The 21,399-nt window shown below is 60.2% G+C and overlaps 2 protein-coding genes across 7 annotated transcripts; both read left to right on the top strand.

The window, feature by feature from the left end:
* The first annotated feature begins 2,413 nt into the window (after positions 1-2,413).
* SMG9 (SMG9 nonsense mediated mRNA decay factor) lies at positions 2,414-14,391 on the top strand. Of its 6 annotated transcripts, none has more exons than XM_038126537.1 (14): positions 2,415-3,182; positions 3,792-3,863; positions 3,979-4,004; positions 4,093-4,222; positions 4,635-4,732; positions 5,526-5,638; positions 6,689-6,800; positions 7,944-8,039; positions 8,128-8,204; positions 9,121-9,224; positions 10,278-10,385; positions 11,778-11,903; positions 12,977-13,118; positions 14,088-14,217. In XM_038126537.1, the coding sequence occupies exons 1-14, from the start codon at positions 2,561-2,563 to the stop codon at positions 14,164-14,166; spliced, it is 1,905 nt and encodes a 634-aa protein (XP_037982465.1). In that variant the 5' UTR covers positions 2,415-2,560; the 3' UTR covers positions 14,167-14,217. The 6 variants fall into 6 exon arrangements, with proteins under 6 accessions (XP_037982462.1, XP_037982465.1, XP_037982464.1 ...); XM_038126536.1 differs by having other exon boundaries at positions 2,419-3,182; positions 3,982-4,003; positions 4,092-4,222; positions 8,119-8,204; XM_038126535.1 differs by having other exon boundaries at positions 2,419-3,182; positions 3,979-4,003; positions 4,092-4,222; positions 8,119-8,204.
* Positions 14,392-14,428: 37 nt separating this feature from the next.
* XRCC1 (X-ray repair cross complementing 1) lies at positions 14,429-20,831 on the top strand. The gene is made up of 10 exons (XM_038126485.1): positions 14,429-14,629; positions 14,730-14,822; positions 15,392-15,490; positions 16,202-16,366; positions 17,030-17,104; positions 17,621-17,720; positions 18,257-18,330; positions 19,299-19,582; positions 19,666-19,782; positions 20,636-20,831. Exons 1-10 carry the CDS (start codon positions 14,579-14,581, stop codon positions 20,829-20,831), a joined length of 1,254 nt encoding a protein of 417 aa, XP_037982413.1. The 5' UTR covers positions 14,429-14,578.
* Positions 20,832-21,399: the final 568 nt, after the last annotated feature.

Below are 21,399 nucleotides of genomic sequence, written 5' to 3'. Positions count from 1 at the left end.
TACTGTGTTATACTGGGTTGTATTGGGTTATAATGGTTTATACTGGTTATACTGGTGTGGGGTGCAGCGCATCGGGCCCATCCTGGACAGCGGGTACTGGTCATACTGGTTTATACTGGTTTATACTGGTTTATACTGGTTTATACTGGGAACAGTGATTTATACTGGTTTATACTGGTTGGGAGTGGTTATACTGGTTATACTGGTGTGGGGTGCAGCACATCGGGCCCATTCTGGACAGCAGGTACTGGTTCTTACTGGTTTATACTGGTTTATACTGGTTCTTACTGGTTCTTACTGGTTTATACTGGGAACAGTGATTTATACTGGTTTATAATGGTTGGGAGTGGTTATACTGGGAGTACTGGGTGTACTGGTGTGGGGTGCAGCGCATCGGGCCCATCCTGGTCAGCGGGTACTGGTTCTTACTGGTTCTTACTGGTTTATACTGGTTTGTACTGGTTTGTACTGGGAACAGTGATTTATACTGGTTTATAATGGTTTATAGTGGTTTTATTGGGTTATACCGGTTTATACTGGTTTGTACTGGTTTGGGTCCCACACCTGTCTGTCTCACCTGTCTCTCACCTGTCTCACCTGTCTCACCTGTCTCTCACCTGTCTCACCTGTCTCTCACCTGTCCCTCACCTGTCCCACCTGTCTCACCTGTCTCACCTGTCTCTCGCCTGTCTCACCTGTCTCACCTGTCCCTCACCTGTCTCTCACCTGTCCCACCTGTCTCTCACCTGTCTCTCACCTGTCTCTCACCTGTCCCTCACCTGTCTCTTCACCTGTCCCACCTGTCTCTCACCTGTCTCACCTGTCCCTCACCTGTCCCTCACCTGTCCCACCTGTCTCACCTGTCTCTCACCTGTCTCTCACCTGTCTCACCTGTCTCTCACCTGTCTCTCACCTGTCTCACCTGTCTCTCACCTGTCCCTCACCTGTCCCTCACCTGTCCCACCTGCAGGACGCTGCAGACCGAGGTGAAGCCGGTGCTGGAGAAGCTGACGCAGGACCAGGACGTCGACGTCAAATACTTTGCTCAGGAGGCGCTGACAGGTGAGGGGCACACCTGGGCACACCTGGGCACACCTGGGGACACCTGCGTACACCTGGGGACATCTGGGGACACCTGGGCACACATGGGGACACCTGGGCACACCTGGCGACACCTGGGGGGCACCTGCGTACACCTGGGAACATCTGGGGACACCTGGGCACACATGGGGACACCTGGGCACACCTGGGGAGCACCTGGGCACACCTGGGCACAGCTGGGGACACTTGGGGACACCTGGGGGGACACCTGGGGACACCTGGGGGGACTCGGGACACACCTGAGCACACCTGGGGACACCTGGGCACACATGGGGACACCTGGGCACACCTGGGGGACACCTGGGGACACCTGGGCACACCTGGGGACACCTGGGCACACCTGGGCACACCTGGGTGGCACCTGGGGACACCTGGGATGCTTTGGGGGGGCACCTGGGGGGAATTTGGGACACCTGGGCACACCTGGGGGGACTTGGGACACACCTGGGCACACCTGGGGATATCTGGGCACATCTGGAGACACCTGGGGGGCACCTGGGGACACCTGAGATGCCTTGGGGGGCACCTGGGGGGAATTTGGGACACCTGGGCACACTTGGGGACACCTGGGCACACCTGGGGGGACTCGGGACACACCTGGGCACACCTGGGTGGCACCTGGGGACACCTGGGGAGGCACCTGGGGGGAATTTGGGACACCTGGGCACACCTGGGGGGACTTGGGACACACCTGGGCACACCTGGGGAGCACCTGGAGACACCTGGGATGCCTTGGGGGGCACCTGGGGGGAATTTGGGACACCTGGGCACACCTGGGCACACCTGGGGGGACTCGGGATACACCTGGGGACACCTGGGCACACCTGGGGGGACTCGGGACATACCTGGGCACACCTGGGGACACCTGGGACACCTGGGGGACAAAGAGGGGACACCGAGGGACTTGGGAGGGGCACTCAGGTGTGCCCAGGTGAGCCCAGGTAACGCCTCTCTCCCCTCCCCCGCAGTGCTGGCGCTGGCCTGACCCCCTCCGGACCCCCCCGCATGTGACCGGCGCTGTGACCGCCCCTCCCCCCACCCCAGGACGGTGCCACCCCTCCCCCCCCCACACCCCCCGCCCATCCCCCACCCCGCTGTTCATTCATTAACTCATTAATTAATTAATTAATCGACGATGATTTCCGCCGTTAATAAAAACCACGACGAGGCTCCGGTGTCGTTATTTTGGGATGGGGAGGGGGAGGGGCGGGTCACGCGGTGCGAGGCCTTTAATTAGGTTTTAATTAAATTTTAAAAAATTAAAAGGTTTTGATTTAATTAAAATTTTAATTAAAAAGCGCGCTGGCCCTTTAAGCGCAGGCCACGCCCTTCCGCGCGCGCGCAGAAGCGAGCACGCCCCGCCCACCGCGCCGCGCATGCGCGCTGCCTTCTCAAGCAAAAGCCACGCCCCTTAAAGCCGTCCTGATAAAGCGCAAGCCGCGCCTTCCCGGCTCTGCGCATGCGCGCCACCGTCTCGGGCAGGCCACGCCCCCCTTTCCCCTCAGGCCGCGCGCGCGCGGGCGGGAAAGGAACCGGAAGCGGCCTCAGGAGCCCTCAGGGGCTGCGGGAGCCCCAAAAACCTCCCCGGGAGCCCCAAAACCCCACCGGGAACCCCCAAAATCCCACCGGAAACCCCAGAAACCTCCCCGGGAGCCCCAGAAACCTTCCCGGGAACCGCTCGGGGCCTCCCCGGGACCCCCTCAGGAACCTCCGGAACCCTCCCGACCCTCTCAGGAGCCTCCGGAACCCCCAAAAACCTCTCCGGGACCCCCAGAAACCTCCCCGGGACCCCAAAAACATCCCCGGGAGCCCCAAAAACCTCCTGGGTGCTGCTCGGCGCCTCCCAGGGATCCCCTCAGGAACCTCCGGGACCCTCCCGACCCTCTCAGGAGCCTCCGGGACGCCCAAAAACCTCTCCGGGACCCTCCGAGGAGCCTCCGGGCCGCCCCCGGGAGCCGCCCGGGCCCCGGTGCCTCCCCGGTGCCGCCGCCATGTCGGACTCCGGGCAGAGCCCCGCCCCCGGCGCGCGGCGCCGCTGCTGGAACCGAGAGAAGGAAGCGGAGGGAGGCGGAGAGAGGAGGGTGGGCGGGGCTAGAGGGGAGGGGCTAAGGGGAGGGGGCGGGGCTGAAGGGTGTTGGGGAGGGGCTTGGGATTGATTGACGGTGGTTGTGTGGGGGTGGGTGTGGTAGGGCGGGGCTTGGGAGTGATTGACAGCTACTGTGGAAATAGGAGTGGGCGGGGCTTGGGAATGATTGACATCTGTTGTGGTAATGGGGAGGGGCAAATGTGGGAGAGGGCGGGGCTTGGGTGATTGACAACAGTTGGGGTGGGGGTGGTGGTGGGGCGGGGCTTGGGAATGATTGACAGTGGCTGTGTGAGGGCGGGTAACTGATTGACACTTGTGTGAGGGCGGGGTTTCTGCTTGATTGACAGCAGCTGCATAGGGTGTGGGTTGTTGGAAGGGCGGGGCTTGGAAATGATTGACAACACCAGAGGGTGGGGCGTGGCTTAGATGTGATTGACATCAGCAGCATAGGGCGTGGTTTGGATGGGTGTGGCAGCTGTGGGCGTGGCCTAGAGCCCCATAGTGAACAATGGGAGGGATGGAAGGGGGTGGAGCTACACCAGGGTGGGCGTGGCTGTCTCTGGGTGTAGTGGGTGTGGCCTCGCTGACCCTGCCCCGCCCACAGGAGCTGGGGGAGGAGCCAGCGGGGACCCTGCAGAAGACGCCAATCATCCTGGCCAAGCCCCCGGCCGAGCGGGTGAGCTGGGGGGCGTGGCCACCTTAAAAGGGGGCGTGGCCACTCCTAAAGGTGGACGTGGTACCTCCCATTCACTTGGCCACGCCCTATGACGTCATTGTCCTTTTTTGCCCAGCAGCAGCCGCCTCCGGCCGCCCCCAAGGCGGGGCCAGCGCAAGCCCCGCCCCCTCCAGCGCCGGCCCCGCCCATCGTGCTGATGAAAGCGCGGGGGGAGGAGGGGCGGGGAGGGGGCGGGGCAACAGTGGCCGCGGGGGAGGGGCCACCGCAGGCACCACCCACCGAGAGGGAGGGGCCACGCCCGACCCAGCCTGTCTATCAACTGCACAGCCGGGGCCTGGCCCCGCCCGCTGCGCTGGACCGTGAGTGGGCGGGGCTTAAAGGGGCGCGGTCATATGGGAGGAGCTAAAATGGGTGTGGGTGTTGAGTGGGCGGGGCTAAATGGCAAGGACTGCAGGGATTGGCTGCAGAAAGGGGCGGGGTTTGCGAGGGTGCGGTTATTTGTGGGTGTGGCCATTGTGGGCGTGGCTAAGGGAAATGGTTAAGGGGAATGGATGAAGGAGATGGGCGTGGCTTGTGGTGGGGTGTGGTCACTGTGGGTGTGGTCTTTGTGGGTGGAGCTAAATGATGAAAGTCAATGTGATTGGCTGTCAAAAGGGGCGGGTTTTTTTCTGGGGGCGTGGCCACGTTGCTGATTAACAAATCGGGGTGGAGGTTTTTGGCTTGTGGGCGTGTCCCCCAGGTGGGCGTGTCCCCCTTTGGCCCCTCCCCCAGCTGCCCAGGCCCAGGCGCGGCTGGCGGCGCCCGAGAAGATGAAAACCAGCATCAAACTGGTGGACGAGCAGATGAACTGGTGCGACAGCGCCCTCGAGGTGGGCGGGGCCTCGGGGGAGTGGGCGGGGCCTCGGGGGAGTGGGCGGGGCCAGCCCCCCTGTTTTAAATATGTGGGGTGGGGCTTAGTGTGGTGGGCGGGGCTTGTGAGGCTCCCAGTAGCTCCCAGTTCATCCTGGACGTGCTGGGGGCGGGGCTTAGTGTTGTGGGCGGGGCCTGGACCTCCCTCATTCATCCTGGATCTGCTGGGGGCGGAGCTAACCAGGGTGGGCGGGGCTTGTCAGCTTCCCAGTGACTCCCAGTCCATACTGGACGTGCTGGGGGCGGGGTTTAGTGTGGGGGGTGTGGCCTGGTCCCTCCCCATTCATCCTGGATGTGCTGGGGGCGGGGCTAAGCAGGATGGGCGGGGCTTGTGAGGTTCCCAGTGACTCCCAGTAGCTCCCAGTTCATCCTGGATGTGCTGGGGGCGGGGTTTAGTGTGGGGGGGTGTGGCCTGGTCCCTCCCCATTCATCCTGGATGTGCTGGGGGCGGGGCTAAGAGGGTGGGCGGGGCCAGGAAGCTCCCAGTAGCTCCCAGTCCATATTGGATGTTTTGGGGGTGGGCTTTAGAGTGGTGGGCGGAGCTTGGGGCGGGGCCTGGACCCTCCCAGTGCCTCCCAGTCCATCCCAGTTCCTGCTGGATGTGCTGGGGGCGGAGCTAACGAGGGTGGGCGTGGCCAGGAAGCTCCCACCGACTCCCAGTTCATCCCGGACGCGCCGGGGGCGGGGTTTTTTGGGGTGGGCGTGGCCAGGGGCGGGGTCGGGGCCCTCCCAGTGACTCCCAGTCGGTCCCAGTTCCTGCTGGAGCAGACGGACGTGCTGGTGGTGGGGGCGCTGGGGCTGCAGGGCACCGGGAAATCCACGGTGATGTCGCTGCTGGCCGGGAACCAGCCCGAGGAGGACCCGCGGTACTGGGAGCACTGGGACGGACTGGGAGGGGGGTTTGGGGGCACTGGTTTATACTGGGACGGACTGGGAGAGGGTTAGAGGGGGTTTGGGGGCACTGGTTTGTACTGGGACGGACTGGGAGGGGGTTTGGGGGCACTGGTTTGTACTGGGAGGGACTGGGAGGGACTGGGAGAGGGTTAAAGGGGGTTTGGGGTTACTGGTTTGTACTGGGAGGGACTGGGATCGAACTGGGAGGGACTGGGAGGGGATTGGGTGTTACTGGTCCATACTGGGACGAACTGAGGCATACTGGGATGGGTTTGGGATGGGTTTGAGCCACACTGGTCTATACTGGTTTATACTGGTCCATACTGGTTTATACTGGTCCATACTGGTCCATACTGGTCCATACTGGTCTATACTGGTTTATACTGGTCCATACTGGTTTATACTGGTCCATACTGGTCCATACTGGTCCATACTGGTTTATACCGGTCCATACTGGTCCATACTAGTCCATACTGGTCTATACCGGTCCATACTGGTTTATACTGGTCCATACTGGTCCGTACTGGTTTATACTGGTTTATAGTGGTCCATACTGGTCCATACCGGTTTATACTGGTCCATACCGGTTTATACTGGTCCATACTGGTTTATACTGGTCCATACCGGTCCATACTGGTTTATACTGGCTTATACTGGTCCATACTGGTTTATACTGGTTTCTAATGGTCCATACTGGTTTATACTGGTCCGTACTGGTTTATACTGGTCCGTACTGGTCCATACTGGTTTATACTGGTCCATACTGGTTTATACTGGTCCGTACTGGTTTATACCGGTCCGTACTGGTTTCTAATGGTCCGTACTGGTTTATACTGGTCCATACTGGTTTATACTGGTTTCTAACGGTCCATACTGGTTTATACTGGTCCGTACTGGTTTATACTGGTCCGTACTGGTTTATACCGGTCCGTATTGGTTTATACTGGTCCGTACTGGTTTATACTGGTCCGTACTGGTTTATACTGGTCCATACTGGTTTATACTGGTCCGTACTGGCGCAGCTCGTTCGTGTTCCGGCCGCAGCCGCCGGAGCTGCGCGAGAGGGGCGGGGCCCAGACCGGGGGCATCGACCTGTTCGTCACCCAGGAGCGCGTGCTCTTCCTGGACACCCAGGTAATTAACACTAATTAACTCTAATTAACTCTAATTAGCATTAATCACCTTTAACCGGCCGCTGTCTGGCTTTAATTGCCGTTAATTAGCTCTAATAATCGAGTAAATAGCGGTTATTAGTGCAAAAATTAGCCCAGGAGTTGATTAATCGCGCTTCGTTAGCGTTAATTGGTTCATTAGTAGCATTAATTACACCCCGAGTACCTTAATTACGCTTGATTAGCTTTAATTAGGTCATTAATAGCATTGATTATTGTACTTACTGTAATTATATTTACCGTAATTACCCCAATTACTGAAATTACCCCAATTACTGCAATTAGCCTAATTACCGTAATTACCCCAATTACCGTAACCACTCCAATTAATTACCCCGATTACCATAATAATGCTAATTACTGTAATTAGCCCAATTAACATGATTACCCTCATTACTCCAGTTACCGTAATTATCCTAATTACCATAATTACCCCAATCACCATAATTGCCGTATTTACTCTAATTACCAAAATCACCCCATTATTGTAATTACTCCATTACCCTAATTACCGTATTTACCCTAATTATCATACTCACGCTAATTACTGTAATTACCCCAATTATAACCGCCCCAATTACCGTAATTACCTCAATTACTGTAATTATCCTACTTGACATAGGTGCCCCAATTACCATAATCACCCTAATTAATGTAACCACCCCAATTACCGTATTCACCCCTAATTACCATAATCCCCCCTAATTACCATAATCTCTCTAATTACCATAATCCTCCTGGTTACTATAATCTCTCTAATTAACATAATCCCCTAATTACCATAATCAATCTAATTACCATAACCCCCTAATTACTGTAATCCCCCTAATTACCATAATCCCTCTAATTACCATAATGCCTCCTAATTACCATAACCCCCCAAATTACCATGACCCCCCTAATTACCATAATCCCCTAATTACCATAATTCCCTTAATCACCATAATCCATCTAATTACCATAACCCCCCTAATTACCATAATCTCCCCCCAACCCCATTCACCCTTAATTACTCTCATTAAGCCCCCCTTTCCCCGCCCCCTCATTACCATACCCGCCGTGGGCGTGGCCTCGCCAACCCCACCCCTCTCGGCCACGCCCCCAGCCCATCCTAAGCCCCGCCCACCTGGATCACCTGATCAACAACGACCGGAAGCTTCCGCCGGAGTTCGCGCTGCCGCACGCCTACGTGGAGACCCAGGTGGGCGGGGCCAGGGGAGGGGCTTGTTATGCTAATGAGGCGGCGGGTATGGTGATTTATGCTAATGAGCGCCGCGCAGTCGCTGCAGATCGCCGCCTTCCTGTTCACCGTGTGCCACGTGGTGCTGCTGGTGCAGGACTGGTTCACCGACCTGGGGCTCTACAGGTGACACCCAACGGGGGGAAGTGACCCAAAAATGACCCAAAAAATGACCCGAAAATGACCCCAAAATTACCTAAAACTGACCTTAAAAATGACCTGAAAATGACCCAAAAATTACCAGAAAATTACTCTAAAAATGACCCCAAATGACACGAAAATTACCACGAAAATGACCCAAAAAATGACCCGAAAATGACCCGAAAATGACCCGAAAATGACCCAAAAATGACACAAAAATTACCATGAAAATGACCCTAAAAATGACCCCAAATGACCCAAAAATGACCCCAAAATGACCCAAAAATGACCCAAAAATTACCACAAAAATGACCCTAAAAATGACCCAAAATGACCCGAAAATTACCATGAAAATGACCCTAAAAATGACCCAAAATGACCCGAAAATTACCACGAAAATGACCCCAAAATGACCCTGAAAATGACCCCAAGATTACCCAAAAATTACCATGAAAATGACCTGAAATTGACCCAAAAATGACTCCAAAAATGACCCCAAAAATAAACCAGAAATGACCGGAAAATGACCCAAAAATGACCTGAAAGTGACCTCAAAACAACCCAAAAATGACCCCAAAAATGATCCCAAAGTGACCCAAAAGTATCCTAAAAGTGCCCTAAATCCCCCATAACTGCCCCAAGCCACCCCATAACTGCCCCAAATCCCCCTTAACTGCCCCATAACCACCCCAAACCTTGCCATAACTGCCCCAAATCCCCCTTAACTGCCCCAAACTGCCCCAAGCTGCCCCAAACCCCCTCATAACTGCCCCAAGCCACCCCATAACTGCCCCAAACTGCCCCAAGCTGCCCCATTACCGCCCCAAATCCCCCATAACTGCCCCACAACTGCCCCAAACCCCCCCATAACCGCCCCAAACGGCCCCCCTTGCCCCCCCAGGTTCCTGCAGACGGCCGAGATGGTGAAGCCGCCGACGCCGTCGCCGAGCCACGACTCGAGCGGGGCCGGGGCCGAGGAGCCCTCGGAGTATTACCCACACCTGGGTGAGAGCTCTGGGTGTTCAACCCTATAGATCCTATAGATCCTGACCCCGAAATCCCCCGAAAACTCCCCCCAAATCACCCCAAAATTTCCCCGAAAACTCCCCCGAAAATCCACGAAAATTCCCCGAAAATCCTCTCAAAATTCCCTGAAAAATCCCCCAAAAATTCCCCCAAAGTTCCCCTAAAGCCTGCGAAAAATCCCCCCCAAAATTGCCCCAAAATTTCCCCCCCCAAAATCCTCCCCAAAAATTCTGCCCAAAATTCTTTGAAAATTCCACAAAAATTCTCCAAATAATCCTCCCCAAAATTCCCTGAACATCCTCCCAAAATTTGCCCCAAATCCTCCAAAAATGCCCCAAAAATCCCTGAAAATTCCCCCAAAATTCCCCCCAAATCCCCCAAAAATTCCCGGAAAATTTCCTCAAACTTCCCCCAAAAATCTCCTCAAAATTCCCCCCAAAAATTCCCCAAAATCCCAACAAAATCCCCCCAAAATTCTTCAGTTCTATGGAACTGATCCTATAGATCCTGACCCAGCTGTGCCCAGGTGCCCCCAACTGCCCCCAGGTGCCCCCAGCTGCCCCCCAGGTGTGCCCAGCTGTGCCCAGGTGCCCCCCAGGTGTCCCCAGGTGCCCCCAGGTGCCCCCCAGCTGTGCCCAGGTGCCCCAGGTGTGCCCATTAACCCCTTCCTGCCCGCAGTGTTCGTGCAGACCCGCGCCCCCCTGAGTGCTTCTCCCCCCCCAGATGCCCCCAGCTGTCCCCAGGTGCCCCCCAGGTGTGCCCAGGTGCCACCCAGGTGTGCCCAGATGCCCCCAGGTGCCCCCAGCTGTGCCCAGGTGCCCCCCAGGTGCCCCCCAGTTGTGCCCAGGTGCCCCCAGGTGTCCCCAGGTGCCCCCAGGTGTGCCCAGGTGCCCCCGTTAACCCCTTCCTGCCCGCAGTGTTCATGCAGACCCGCGCCCCCCCCGAGTGCTTCTGCCCCCCAGGTGCCCCCCAGGTGTCCTCAGGTGCCCCAGGTGTCCCCAGGTGTCCCCGTTAACCCCTTCCTGCCCGCAGTGTTCGTGCAGACCCGCGCCCCCCCCGAGTGCTTCTCCCCGCGCCGCCTGGGGCAGATGCAGCGCGTGCTCGGCCGCCTGATGGCGCACTCGCGCCTCAAGTACCGCGGTGATTTTGGGGGGTCCCGGGGGGGTTTGGGGGTCCTGGAGGGGTTTGGGGGGTCCTGGAGGGGATTTGGGGGGTCCCCGGTGGAGTTTGGGGGTCCTGGAGGGGATTTGGGGGGTCATGGAGGGGATTGGAGGGTCCCGGGGAGGATTTGGAGGCTCCCAGGGGGGATTTGGGGGGTCCTGGGGGGTCCCAGGGGGGATTTGGGTGGAGTTTGGGGGCATTTGGGGGGTCCCAGATGGGATCTCAGGGGTCCCATGGGGGATTTGGGGGATCCCAGGTGGATTTTGGGGGGATTTGGGGGGTCCTGGAGGGGATTTGGGAGGTCCCAGGTGAAGTTTGGGGGGATTTGGGGGGTCCTGGAGGGGATTTGGGGGGTCCTGGGGGGTCCCAGATGGGATCTCAGGGGTCCCATGGGGGATTTGGGGGATCCCAGGTGGATTTTGGGGGGATTTGGGGGGTCCTGGAGGGGATTTGGGAGGTCCCAGGTGAAGTTTGGGGGGATTTGGGGGGTCCTGGAGGGGATTTGGGGGGTCCTGGGGGGTCCCGGTGGGATTTGAGGGGTCCCAGGTGGAGTTTGGGGGTCCTGGGGGGATTTGGGGGGTCCCAGGGCGGATTTGGGGGGTCATGGAGGGGTCCCAGGGGGAATTTGGGAGGTCCCAGGTGAAGTTTGGGGGGATTTGGGGGGTCCTGGAGGGGATTTGGGGGGTCCCAGGGGGGATTGGGGGGTTCTGGGGGGTCCCAGGGCTGAATTCTGCCCGTTTTGGGGTGAATTTTGCCCATTTTGGGGTGATTTTGGGCTGATTTTAGGGTGAATTTTGGGCTGATTTTGGGGTGAATTTTGGGCTGAATTCTGCCCATTTTGGGCTGATTTTAGGGTGAATTCTGGGCTGATTTTGGGCTGAATTTTGGGTTGAATTCTGCCCATTTTAGGGTGAATTTTGGGCTGATTTTAGGGTGAATTTTGGGCTGAATTTCGGGCTGAATTCTGCCCGTTTTGGGCTGATTTTGGGGTGAATTTTGGGCTGATTTTAGGGTGAATTTTGGGCTGAATTTCGGGCTGAATTCTGCCCATTTTAGGGTGAATTTTGGGCTGATTTTAGGGTGAATTTTGGGCTGAATTCTGCCCGTTTTGGGCTGATTTTGGGCTGATTTTGGGCTGAATTGTGCCCATTTTAGGGTGAATTTTGGGCTGATTTTAGGGTGAATTTTGGGCTGAATTTCGGGCTGAATTGTGCCCGTTTTGGGCTGATTTTGGGCTGATTTTAGGGTGAATTTTGGGCTGATTTTAGGGTGAATTTTGGGCTGAATTTTGGGCTGAATTCTGCCCGTTTTGGGCTGATTTTGGGCTGATTTTGGGCTGAATCGTGCCCGTTTCGGGCCCATCCCCCCCAGGCTCGCTGTCCATGCGGGAGCTGCTCCCCTCCCCCCCCGGGGCGCCCCCCGCCCCCCCCGAGCCCGAGGTGAACCTGTTCCTGCTGCCCCCCCTGGAGGAGGAGCCCGAGGACGCCCTGCCCCGAGGTGAGCCCAGTACAGACCAGTACAGACCAGTACGAACCAGTATGGATCCCTGGGGGTGATCCCAGTGCCCCCTGCGCTCCATCCCAGTTCATCCCAGTATGTCCCAGTTTGTCCCAGTATGTCTCAGTATATCCTAGACCCCCCCAAACCCCTTCCCAGTATATCCCAGTACATCCCAGTATATCCCAGTATGCCCCAATCCCCTCTAAACCCCCTCCCAGTTCATCCCAGTCCATCCCAGTATGTCCCAGTATGTCCTAGACCCCCCCAAACCCCTCCCCAGTCCATCCCAGTCCATCCCAGTATCCTCCAGTGCCCCCCAAACCCCCTCCCAGTAACTCCCAGTCCCTCCCAGTCCCCCCAAAACCCTCTCCCAGTTCCTCCCAGTCCCACCCAGTCCCTTCTAAACCTCTTCCCAGTCCATCCCAGTATGTCTTAGACCCCCCCAAACCCTTTCCCAGTATATCCCAGTATAACCCAGTATACCCCAGTCCCCTCTAAACCCCTCCCCAGTCCATCCCAGTTCATCCCAGTCCCTTCTAAACCCCTTCCCAGTATATCCCAGTATACCCCAGTCCCCTCTAAACCCCTCCCCAGTCCATCTCAGTTCATCCCAGTCCATCCCAGTCCCTTCTAAACCCCTTCCCAGTTCATCCCAGTACAGCCCAGTATGTCCCAGTATGTCCTAGACCCCCCCAAACCCCTTCCCAGTATATCCCAGTATATCCCAGTATACCCCAGTTCCCTCTAAACCCACTCCAGACCCCCCCAACCCCTTCCCAGTACATCCCAGTATACCCCAGTCCCCTCTAAACCCCTCCCCAGTCCATCCCAGTCTCCTCCAGTGCCCCCCAAACCCCCTCCCAGTCCTTCCCAGTAACTCCCAGTCCCCCCAAAACCCTCTCCCAGTAACTCCCAGTCCCTCCCAGTATATCCCAGTCCCCCCATAACCCCCACAGTCCCCCCCAAACCCCTCCCAGTCCATCCCAGCAGCTCCCTAAACCCTCTCCCACTACAAACCAGTACAAACCAGTACAAACCAGTACAAACCAGTAAGAGGTGCGCTCCCGCAGGTGGGGGAGGGGCGCTGTTCCCCGCCCTGCCCCCCTTCCGCGGCCGGGGGGGGCTGGGGGGGCTCCTGGCCCGGCTGAGGGGGAGGGTCCTGGCGGCCGCGCGCTCCCAGTTATCCCACAGCCTGCTGACCGAGAGGAACTGGTGAGACTGGGGGGGGACTGGGGGGCACTGGGGGAGACTGGGGGGCACTGGGAGAGGATTGGGGGGGACTGGGGAGGGACTGGGATAAACTGGGAGGGGACTGGGATAAACTGGGAGGGGACTGGGGGGGACTGGGAGGGGATTGGGGGGGACTGGGAAAGGGTTAAAGGGGGATTTGGGGTTACTGGTTTGTACTGGGAGGGACTGGGAGGGGATTGGGGGGGACTGGTTTATACTGGGAGGGACTGGGAGGGGATTGGGGGGACTGGGAGGGACTGGGAAAGGGTTAAAGGAGGATTTGGGGTTACTGGTTTATACTGGGAGGGACTGGGAGGGACTGGGAAAGGGTCAAAAGGGGATTTGGGGTTACTGGTTTATACTGGGAGGGACTGGGAGGGGATTGGGGGGCACTGGGGAGACTGGGAGGGCACTGGGAGGGACTGGGAGGGGACTGGGAAAGGGTCAAAGGGGGATTTGGGGTTACTGGTTTATACTGGGAGGGACTGGGGGGGACTGGGATAAACTGGGAGGGACTGGGATAAACTGGGAGGGGATTGGGAGGGACTGGGAGGGGGTTTGGGATAAACTGGGAGGGACTGGGAGGGACTGGGAAAGGGTTAAAGGGGGATTTGGGGTTACTGGTTTGTACTGGGAGGGACTGGGGGGGACTGGGAAAGGGTCAAAAGGGGATTTGGGGTTACTGGTTTATACTGGGATGGACTGGAAATTAACTGGGAGGGGATTTGGATGAACTGGGAGGAACTGGAGGGACTGGGATATACTGGGAGGGACTGGGAGGAACTGGGAATGGGTTAAAGGGGGATTTGGGGTTACTGGTTTATACTGGGAGGGGATTGGGGCCAACTGGGAGGGGACTGGGAATAACTGGGAGGGCGTTCCTTACCTGTACCGGTCCGTACTGGTCCATACCGGTCCGTACTGGTTTATACTGGTCCATACTGGTGGCAGGTTCCATTACGCCGCCCGCATCTGGGACGGGGTGAAGAAATCCTCGGCCTTGGCCGAGTACGGCCGCTTACTGGGCTGAACTGGGAGCACTGGGAGCCTCCCCCCGCGCCAATAAACGGCCAAAACCGCCTCGTCTCGCTCTTAATTAGCGCCGGGTGTTAATTAATTAATTAATTTCCGCCCTGAGGCTTAATTAGGCCTCATTTCCCTCACGGTGATTGGATTCTCGTGGCTCCGCCCCCTTTCCCCTCACGGCTTCCCGCGCTCGGAAAAGGGCGGGAGAACAACGCCACGTGACCATAGAGGCGGGAGGACTCGCGGGTGGGGGGGTAGAGCGCCTCTCCGCGCGCATGCGTAGAAACACCGGGAGGACCGCGTAGAACCATAGAGTTCGGGGGGGTGTTTGGCAGAGCGCCTCCCGCTAGGGAGCTGTGAGGCGGCTTCCGGTGGAGCTCTGAGGGGGCTTCCGGTGGAGCCGTGAGGGGTTGGCCATGGCGGAGATCCCGTTCACACGGGTGGTGTCGGTGACCAGCGCGGACCCGGTGGGTTCGGAGTGGGGGGGGTTCGGTAGGACCGGGAGGAGGTTCCGGTACCGGGGAGGGAAGGGGGGATTCCGGTGCTGAGGGTCCGGTGCGTCCGCAGCGTCACCCGGCGGAGAATCTGCTGCGGCCTGAAGATGGCGGGAAGTGGAGGGGAGCGGCGGCGGGGGAGAAACAGCTGAGTGTGGTGCTGGAGGTGGGACTGGGAGGGACTGGGATGGACTGGGAGGGGATTGGGATAGACTGGGAGGGGGTGAGGGGGAGTGGGAAAGTGGTAAAGGTGGATTTGGGGTTACTGGTTTATACTGGGATGGACTGGGAGGGGACTGGGATGGACTGGGAGGGGATTGGGATAAACTGGGAGGGGATTGGGATAAACTGGGAGGGGACTGGGATAGACTGGGAGGGGACTGGGATGGACTGGGAGGGGATTGGGATGGACTGGGAGGGGATGAGGGGGAGTGGGAAAGTGGTAAAGGTGGGTTTGGGGTTACTGGTTTATACTGGGAGGGGATTGGGGTGGGATTGGGAGGGACTGGGAAAGGGTTAAAGGGGGATTTGGGGTTACTGGTTTATACTGGGAGGGACTGGGAATGGATTGGGGGGACTGGAATAAACTGGGGAAGGACTGGGAGGAACTGGGAGGGAACTGAATTGAACTGGAATGGACTGGGAGCTACTGGGATGAACTGGGGGGGACTGGGGGGGGTGGTTACTGGTCCATACTGGTCCGTACTGGTCCATACTGGTCCGTACTGGTCCCAGCTGGGCGACTCCCGGCCCATTCACTCGCTGCACGTCGGCAACGACGGCGCCGCCTTCGTGGAGGTGCTGCTGGGCTCCTCGGCCGGGGGGGACTTCCAGGTGAGCGCCGGGCACACCTGGGGGCACCTGGGCACACCTGGGGGCACCTGGGCACACCTGGGGGCTCCTGGGGGCACCTGGGCACACCTGGGCACCCTTGGCTCTTACCTGAGCCTTACCTGGGCACACCTGAGGGCACCTGGGCACACCGGGGCACCCTTGTATCTTACCTGAGCCTCACCTGGGCACACCTGGAGGCACCTGGGGACACCTGGACCTTTCCTGGGGTCACCTGGGCACATCTGGGGTCACCTGGGCCTTATTTGGGGACACTTGAGCCTTGCCTGGGCACAGCTGGGGACACTGGGGCACCCTTGGATCTTACCTGAGCCTCACCTGGGCACACCTGGAGGCACCTGGGGACAGCTGGGGGCACCTGGGCACACCTGGGCACCCTTGGCTCTTACCTGAGCCACACCTGGGCACACCTGGGGACACCTGGGCCTTTCCTGGCGTCATCTGGGCACATCTGGGGTCACCTGGGCCTTATTTGGGGACACCTGAGCCTCACCTGGGCACACCTGGGGGCATCTGGGCACAGCTGGGGGCACCTGGGCACACCTGGGCACCCTTGGCTCTTACCTGAGCCTCACCTGGGCACACCTGGGGACACCTGGGCACCCTTAGCTCTTACCTGAGCCTCACCTGGGCACACCTGAGCCTCACCTGGGCACACCTGGGTCTCACCTGTGCCCCGTCCCCCCCGCCCAGGTGCTGCTGCCCAGCGCGGCGCTGATGTCGCCCAGCGAGAGCCGGGCGGGGGCGGGGCCGGGCCGGGTGCGGCTCTTCGGGCCCGAGGCGCTGGTCAAGCGGCCGGCCACGCCCACGGCCAGGTGCGACCGGCTGCAGGTGGTGCTGAGCCAGCCCTACTGCCAGGTGAGCGCACCTGGGGGGGTCGGGGCTCACCTGGGGGGGGTCAGGACACACCTGGGGCTCACCTGGGGGCATCAGGACACACCTGGAGCTCACCTGGAGGGGTCAGGTGTCACCTGGGGCTCACCTGGGGGGGTCAGGTGTCACCTGGAGCTCACCTGGGGGGGTCAGGGCACACCTGGAGCTCACCTGGAGGGATCAGGACTCACCTTGAGGGGCCAGAGCTCACCTGGACCTCACCTGGAGTTACCTGGAGCTCACCTGGTGGGGTCAGGACACACCTGGTGGGGAGGGGAGCACACCTGGAGCTCACCTGAGGGGGTCAGGACACACCTGGGGGGGAGGGGAGCACACCTGGAGCTCACCTGGAGAGGCCAGGACACACCTGGGGGGGAGGGGAGCACACCTGGAGCTCACCTGGAGAGGTCAGGACACACCTGAGGGGAGGAGGAGCACACCTGGAGCTCACCTGAGGGGGTCAGGACACACCTGAGGGGAGGAGGAGCACACCTGGAGCTCACCTGGAGAGGCCAGGACACACCTGGGGGGGAGGGGAGCACACCTGGAGCTCACCTGGTGGGGTCAGGACACACCTGAGAGGGGGAGGAGCACACCTGGAGCTCACCTGGGGGGGTCTCAGGACTCACCTGTTGGCCCCGCCCCCAGAGCCGCCCCTACGGCCTCGCGTTCATCCGGGTGTTCGCCGCGCCCGAGGAGGGACAGGAACCGCCCCCGGCGCCGGTGAGTGACCAGAGTGACCACTGAGTGACCACTGAGTGACCACTGACCACTGAGTGACCACTGAGTGACCAGAGTGACCACTGACCACTGAGTGACCACTGAGTGACCACTGAGTGACCACTGACCACTGAGTGACCACTGACCACTGAGTGACCACTGAGTGACCAGAGTGACCACTGAGTGACCACTGAGTGACCAGAGTGACCACTGAGTGACCACTGAGTGACCATTGAGTGACCACTGACCTGTGAGTGACCATTGAGCACTGAGTGACCACCGAGTGACCAAAGTAACCACTGAGTGAACACTGAGTGACCATTGACCACTGAGTGACCACTGAGTGACCACTGACCTGTGAGTGACCACTGACCACTGAGTGACTGCTGAGTGACCACTGAGTGACCACTGACCCCTGAGTGACCACTGAGTGACCACTGAGTGACCAGAGTGACCCCTGACCCCTGAGTGACCACTGAGTGACCCCTGACCCCTGAGTGACCCTGCCCCTCCCCCCAGCTTCGCCGCCTGGGCGCCTTCACGCTGCGGCAGGAGGGGGAGGGGAGCCCCCAGCGCCCCCCCGGGGCCCTCTTCTACCGCCGCCCCTCCCCCACCCCAGGTAAGCCCCTCCCCCTTCAGCCCCTCCCCCACCCCAGGTAAGCCCCTCCCCCTTCAGCCCCTCCCCCACCCCAGGTAAGCCCCTCCCCCTTCAGCCCCTCCCCCACTGCTGGTAAAGCCCCTCCCCCTTCAGCCCCTCCCCCACTCCAGGTAAAGCCCCTCCCCCACCCCAAATAAGGTCCCGCCCATCCCCCACCTCAGGTAAAGCCCCCAGCCCCTCCCCCACCCCAAAAAAGCCCCTCCCCCACCCCAAATAAACCCCTCCCCCCAAATAAGCCCCTCCCCCCAAATGAGCCCCTCCCACACCCCAAATAAACCCCTCCCCCAGCCCAAATAAGCCCCTCCCCCAGCCAAGGTAAAGCTGCCCCTCCCCCACCCATGAAGCCACTCCCCCAACCCCTCCCCCACCCTCATGGTCTCTCCACCAGCCCCTCCCCCACCCTAAATAAGGGCGGTGAGGCCCCTCCCCCACCCCCGACGAGGCTCCTCCCACCCACCCCTCCCCCACCCCCTCACGGCCTCCCCTCCCCCCCCCAGCCCCCGCCCAGCCCCCGCCCGGGCCCAGCTACGCCGCGGCCGCGCTGCAGGGGAGCAGCGGTGACGTCACGCAGGTGAGGGCGCACCTGGGGGGGCACACCTGGGGGGGTCACACCTGGGGGGGGTCACACCTGGGCACACCTGGGGGAGGTCACACCTGGGGGGGGCACACACACCTGGGGGACCCCAACCCCCCCCAAAATCCCACCTGGGACCCTCCAAACCTCACCTGGGGGGGTCACAAATACACCTGGGAACCCCCCAAACCCACCCAAAATCTCACCTGAGGCCCCCAAACTGTACCTGGGACCCCCCAAACCCTGCCTGGGACCCCCCAAATCCCCCCAAAATCCCACCTGAGACACTCAAACCCCACCTGGGACTCCCCAAATCCCACCTGGGATCCCCCAAACCTCACCTGGGACCTCCAATTCCCACCTGGGACCCCCAAACCCCACCTGGGACCCCCCAAATCCCCCCAAAATCCCACCTGAGACCCCCCAAACACACCTGGGGGACCCCAAATACACCTGGAAACCCCCCAAACTCCCCCAAAATCTCACCTGAGACCCCCAAACCTCACCTGGGACCCCCCCAAACCGCACCTGGGACCCCGCAAACCGCCCCTGGGACCCCGCAAACCCCACCTGGGAGCCCCCAAACCGCACCTGGGACCCCCCAAATACCCCCGGGACCCCCCAAACTTCACCTGGAACCCCCCAAACCTCACCTGGGACCCCACAAACCACACCTGGGACCCCCCAAACCTCACCTGGGACCCCCCAAATACCCCCGGGACCCCCCAAACCTCACCTGGGACCCCCCAAATCCCACCTGGGACCCCCTAAACCCCACCTGGGACCCCCCAAACCCCACCTGAGACCCCCAAACCCCACCTGAGACCCCCAAACCTCACCTGGGAGCCCCCAAACCTTACCTGGGACCCCTCAAACCACACCTGTGACCCCCCCAAACCTCACCTGGGCACCCCAAACCCCACCTGAGACCCCCCCCTTTAACCCTCCCCTTTCTCTCCCCACAGCCCCCCAAGCGCCGCCTCCCCTCCCCCACCCCCACCAACGGCGCCCCCCAAAAAAAACCCCCCAAAACCCCCCCGAAAAAACCCAAACCCACCCCGCCCCCGCCCACTCCCCGACCCCCCAAAACCTCCTCGCCCCCCGAAAATTCGGGGGGTCCCGTTTTGGGGGGGGTGGTGCTGGCGCTGAGCGGCTTCCAGAACCCTCTGCGGGCTCACCTGCGGGCGGCGGCCACGGCGCTGGGGGCCGAGTACCGGCCGGACTGGACACCTGAGTGCACTCACCTGGTGTAGGTGACCCCTCCTCTAGCTTACCTGTGGCCACGCCCCTCTTAAGGGCGCGGCCACGCCCATCCCGGCCTCACCTGCGCAGGTGCGCCTTCCCGCGGACGCCCAAGGCGGCGCGGGCGCGGCAGCGGGGCGGGGTCGTGGTGGGAGCCAGGTGGATCTGGGAGTGTCAGAGGAGGGGCCGGAGGCTGAGCTGCGGGCCGTGAGTACACCTGGGCACACCTGGGCACACCTGGGCACACCTGGGGGCACCTGGGGACACCTGGGCACACCTGGGCACACCTGGGGGCACCTGGGGGCACCTGGGGACACCTGGGGGCACCTGGGCACACCTGGGGGCACCTGGGAGGGGTGGAGACACACCTGGGCTCACCTGGGGGCACCCGGGTGCACCTGGGCTCACCTGGGGGCACCTGGACACACTTGGGCACACCTGGGAGGGGTGGAGACACACCTGGGCACACCTGGGCTCACCTGGGCACACACCTGCGCACGCCTGGGGACACATGTGCGCACCTGGGCATGCCTGAGGGCACCTTGGAAGGGGTGGAGACACACCTGGGTATACCTGGGCACACCTTGGAGGGGTGGAGACACACCTGGGCACGCCTGGGGACCCCTGGGCACACCTGGGAGGGGTGGAGACACACCTGGGGACCCCTGGGCACACACCTGGGCACGCCTGGGGACACCTGGGCACACCTAGGGGGGTTAGAGACACACCTGGGCTCACCTGGGCACACACCTGGGCACGCCTGGACACACCTGGGGACACCTGGGCACACACCTGGGGACACTTGGGAGGGGTGGAGGCACACCTGGGCACACCTGGGGATGGAAAAATGGGGGGAAATGGTGAAATTTGGGTGGAAAATGGTTATTTTGGGGGATTTGGGCTCACCTGGGCACACCTGGGGAGGAAAAAACAAAAAAATTTGGTGAAATTTGGGCAAAAAATGGGGATTTTAGGGAGTTTTTGTCTCACCTGGCTAGGCCACGTCCCTTTGGCCACGCCCACCTGGGAGGAGCTAAACCCACCTGTGCCCCTCCCCCAGGTACCTTCTGGATGGCTCCGCCTCCTCCGGCAGCGAGGGGGAGGAGCCTGAGGACGCCCCGCCCCCTTCCCACCCATCCCCCAAGGTGAAGAAAGGGGCGGGGCCTCCTCACCTGGAAACACCCAGGACTCCTCCCCCCACCGCGCCGGCCACGCCCCCTGAGTCAGGTGACAGCGACGGCCAATCAGAGGAGTGAGTATGGAGCAAGGGGCGGGGCCGCACTTTGGGTGGGCGTGGCCACACCTGAGATGGGTGTGGCCATACCTGGGGGAGGTGTTATCACTCTTTGGGTGGGCGTGGCCACAGCATTGTGGGTGGAGCCACACAGGGCAGGGGTGTGGCGACACCTGAGTGGGTGTGGCCACACAAAAGTGGGTCGTGTCACAGCAGAGTGGGCGTGGCCATGAACTTAATGAGTGGGGTTGTATATTAAGTAGGCGTGGCCAATTGCCAAGTGGGTGTGATCACTTTTCAGGTGGGCGTGGCCATAAAATGAGTGGGTGGAGCCACACCAGAGTGGGTGTGGCTGTGCAACTAATGGGTGGGGTTGTACATAAAGTAGGCGTGGCCAAACTCTAAGTGGGTGTGGCTGTACCAGGGGTGGGTGTGGCCACACAGTGAGTGGGTGGGGTCTCAGAGTGGGCGTGGCCACGCCCAATGCATCTCTAATACCGCACCTCTGGTGGGCGTGGCCATACATTAAATAGGCGGGGCTATACATTAAAGATGCGTGGCCACACCTCGAGGTGGGCGTGTCCACACCC

This window comes from Motacilla alba, unplaced genomic scaffold, assembly GCF_015832195.1.
Source record: "Motacilla alba alba isolate MOTALB_02 unplaced genomic scaffold, Motacilla_alba_V1.0_pri HiC_scaffold_35, whole genome shotgun sequence".
NCBI lineage: Eukaryota > Metazoa > Chordata > Aves > Passeriformes > Motacillidae > Motacilla > Motacilla alba.
This window is presented reverse-complemented; position numbering and strand designations above follow the sequence as displayed.

Coding starts and splice junctions, on each gene's coding strand:
- SMG9 (XM_038126534.1), top strand. CDS start 2,561: ATGCGCGCCACCGTCTCGGGCAGGCCACGCCCCCCTTTCCCCTCAGGC. Junction 5,639..6,688: donor CAGCCCGAGGAGGACCCGCG/GTACTGGGAGCA, acceptor GTACTGGCGCAG/CTCGTTCGTGTTCCGGCCGC. Junction 8,205..9,120: donor ACCGACCTGGGGCTCTACAG/GTGACACCCAAC, acceptor TTGCCCCCCCAG/GTTCCTGCAGACGGCCGAGA.
- XRCC1 (XM_038126485.1), top strand. CDS start 14,579: ATGGCGGAGATCCCGTTCACACGGGTGGTGTCGGTGACCAGCGCGGAC. Junction 18,331..19,298: donor GCAGCGGTGACGTCACGCAG/GTGAGGGCGCAC, acceptor CTCTCCCCACAG/CCCCCCAAGCGCCGCCTCCC. Junction 19,783..20,635: donor CGGAGGCTGAGCTGCGGGCC/GTGAGTACACCT, acceptor CCCCTCCCCCAG/GTACCTTCTGGATGGCTCCG.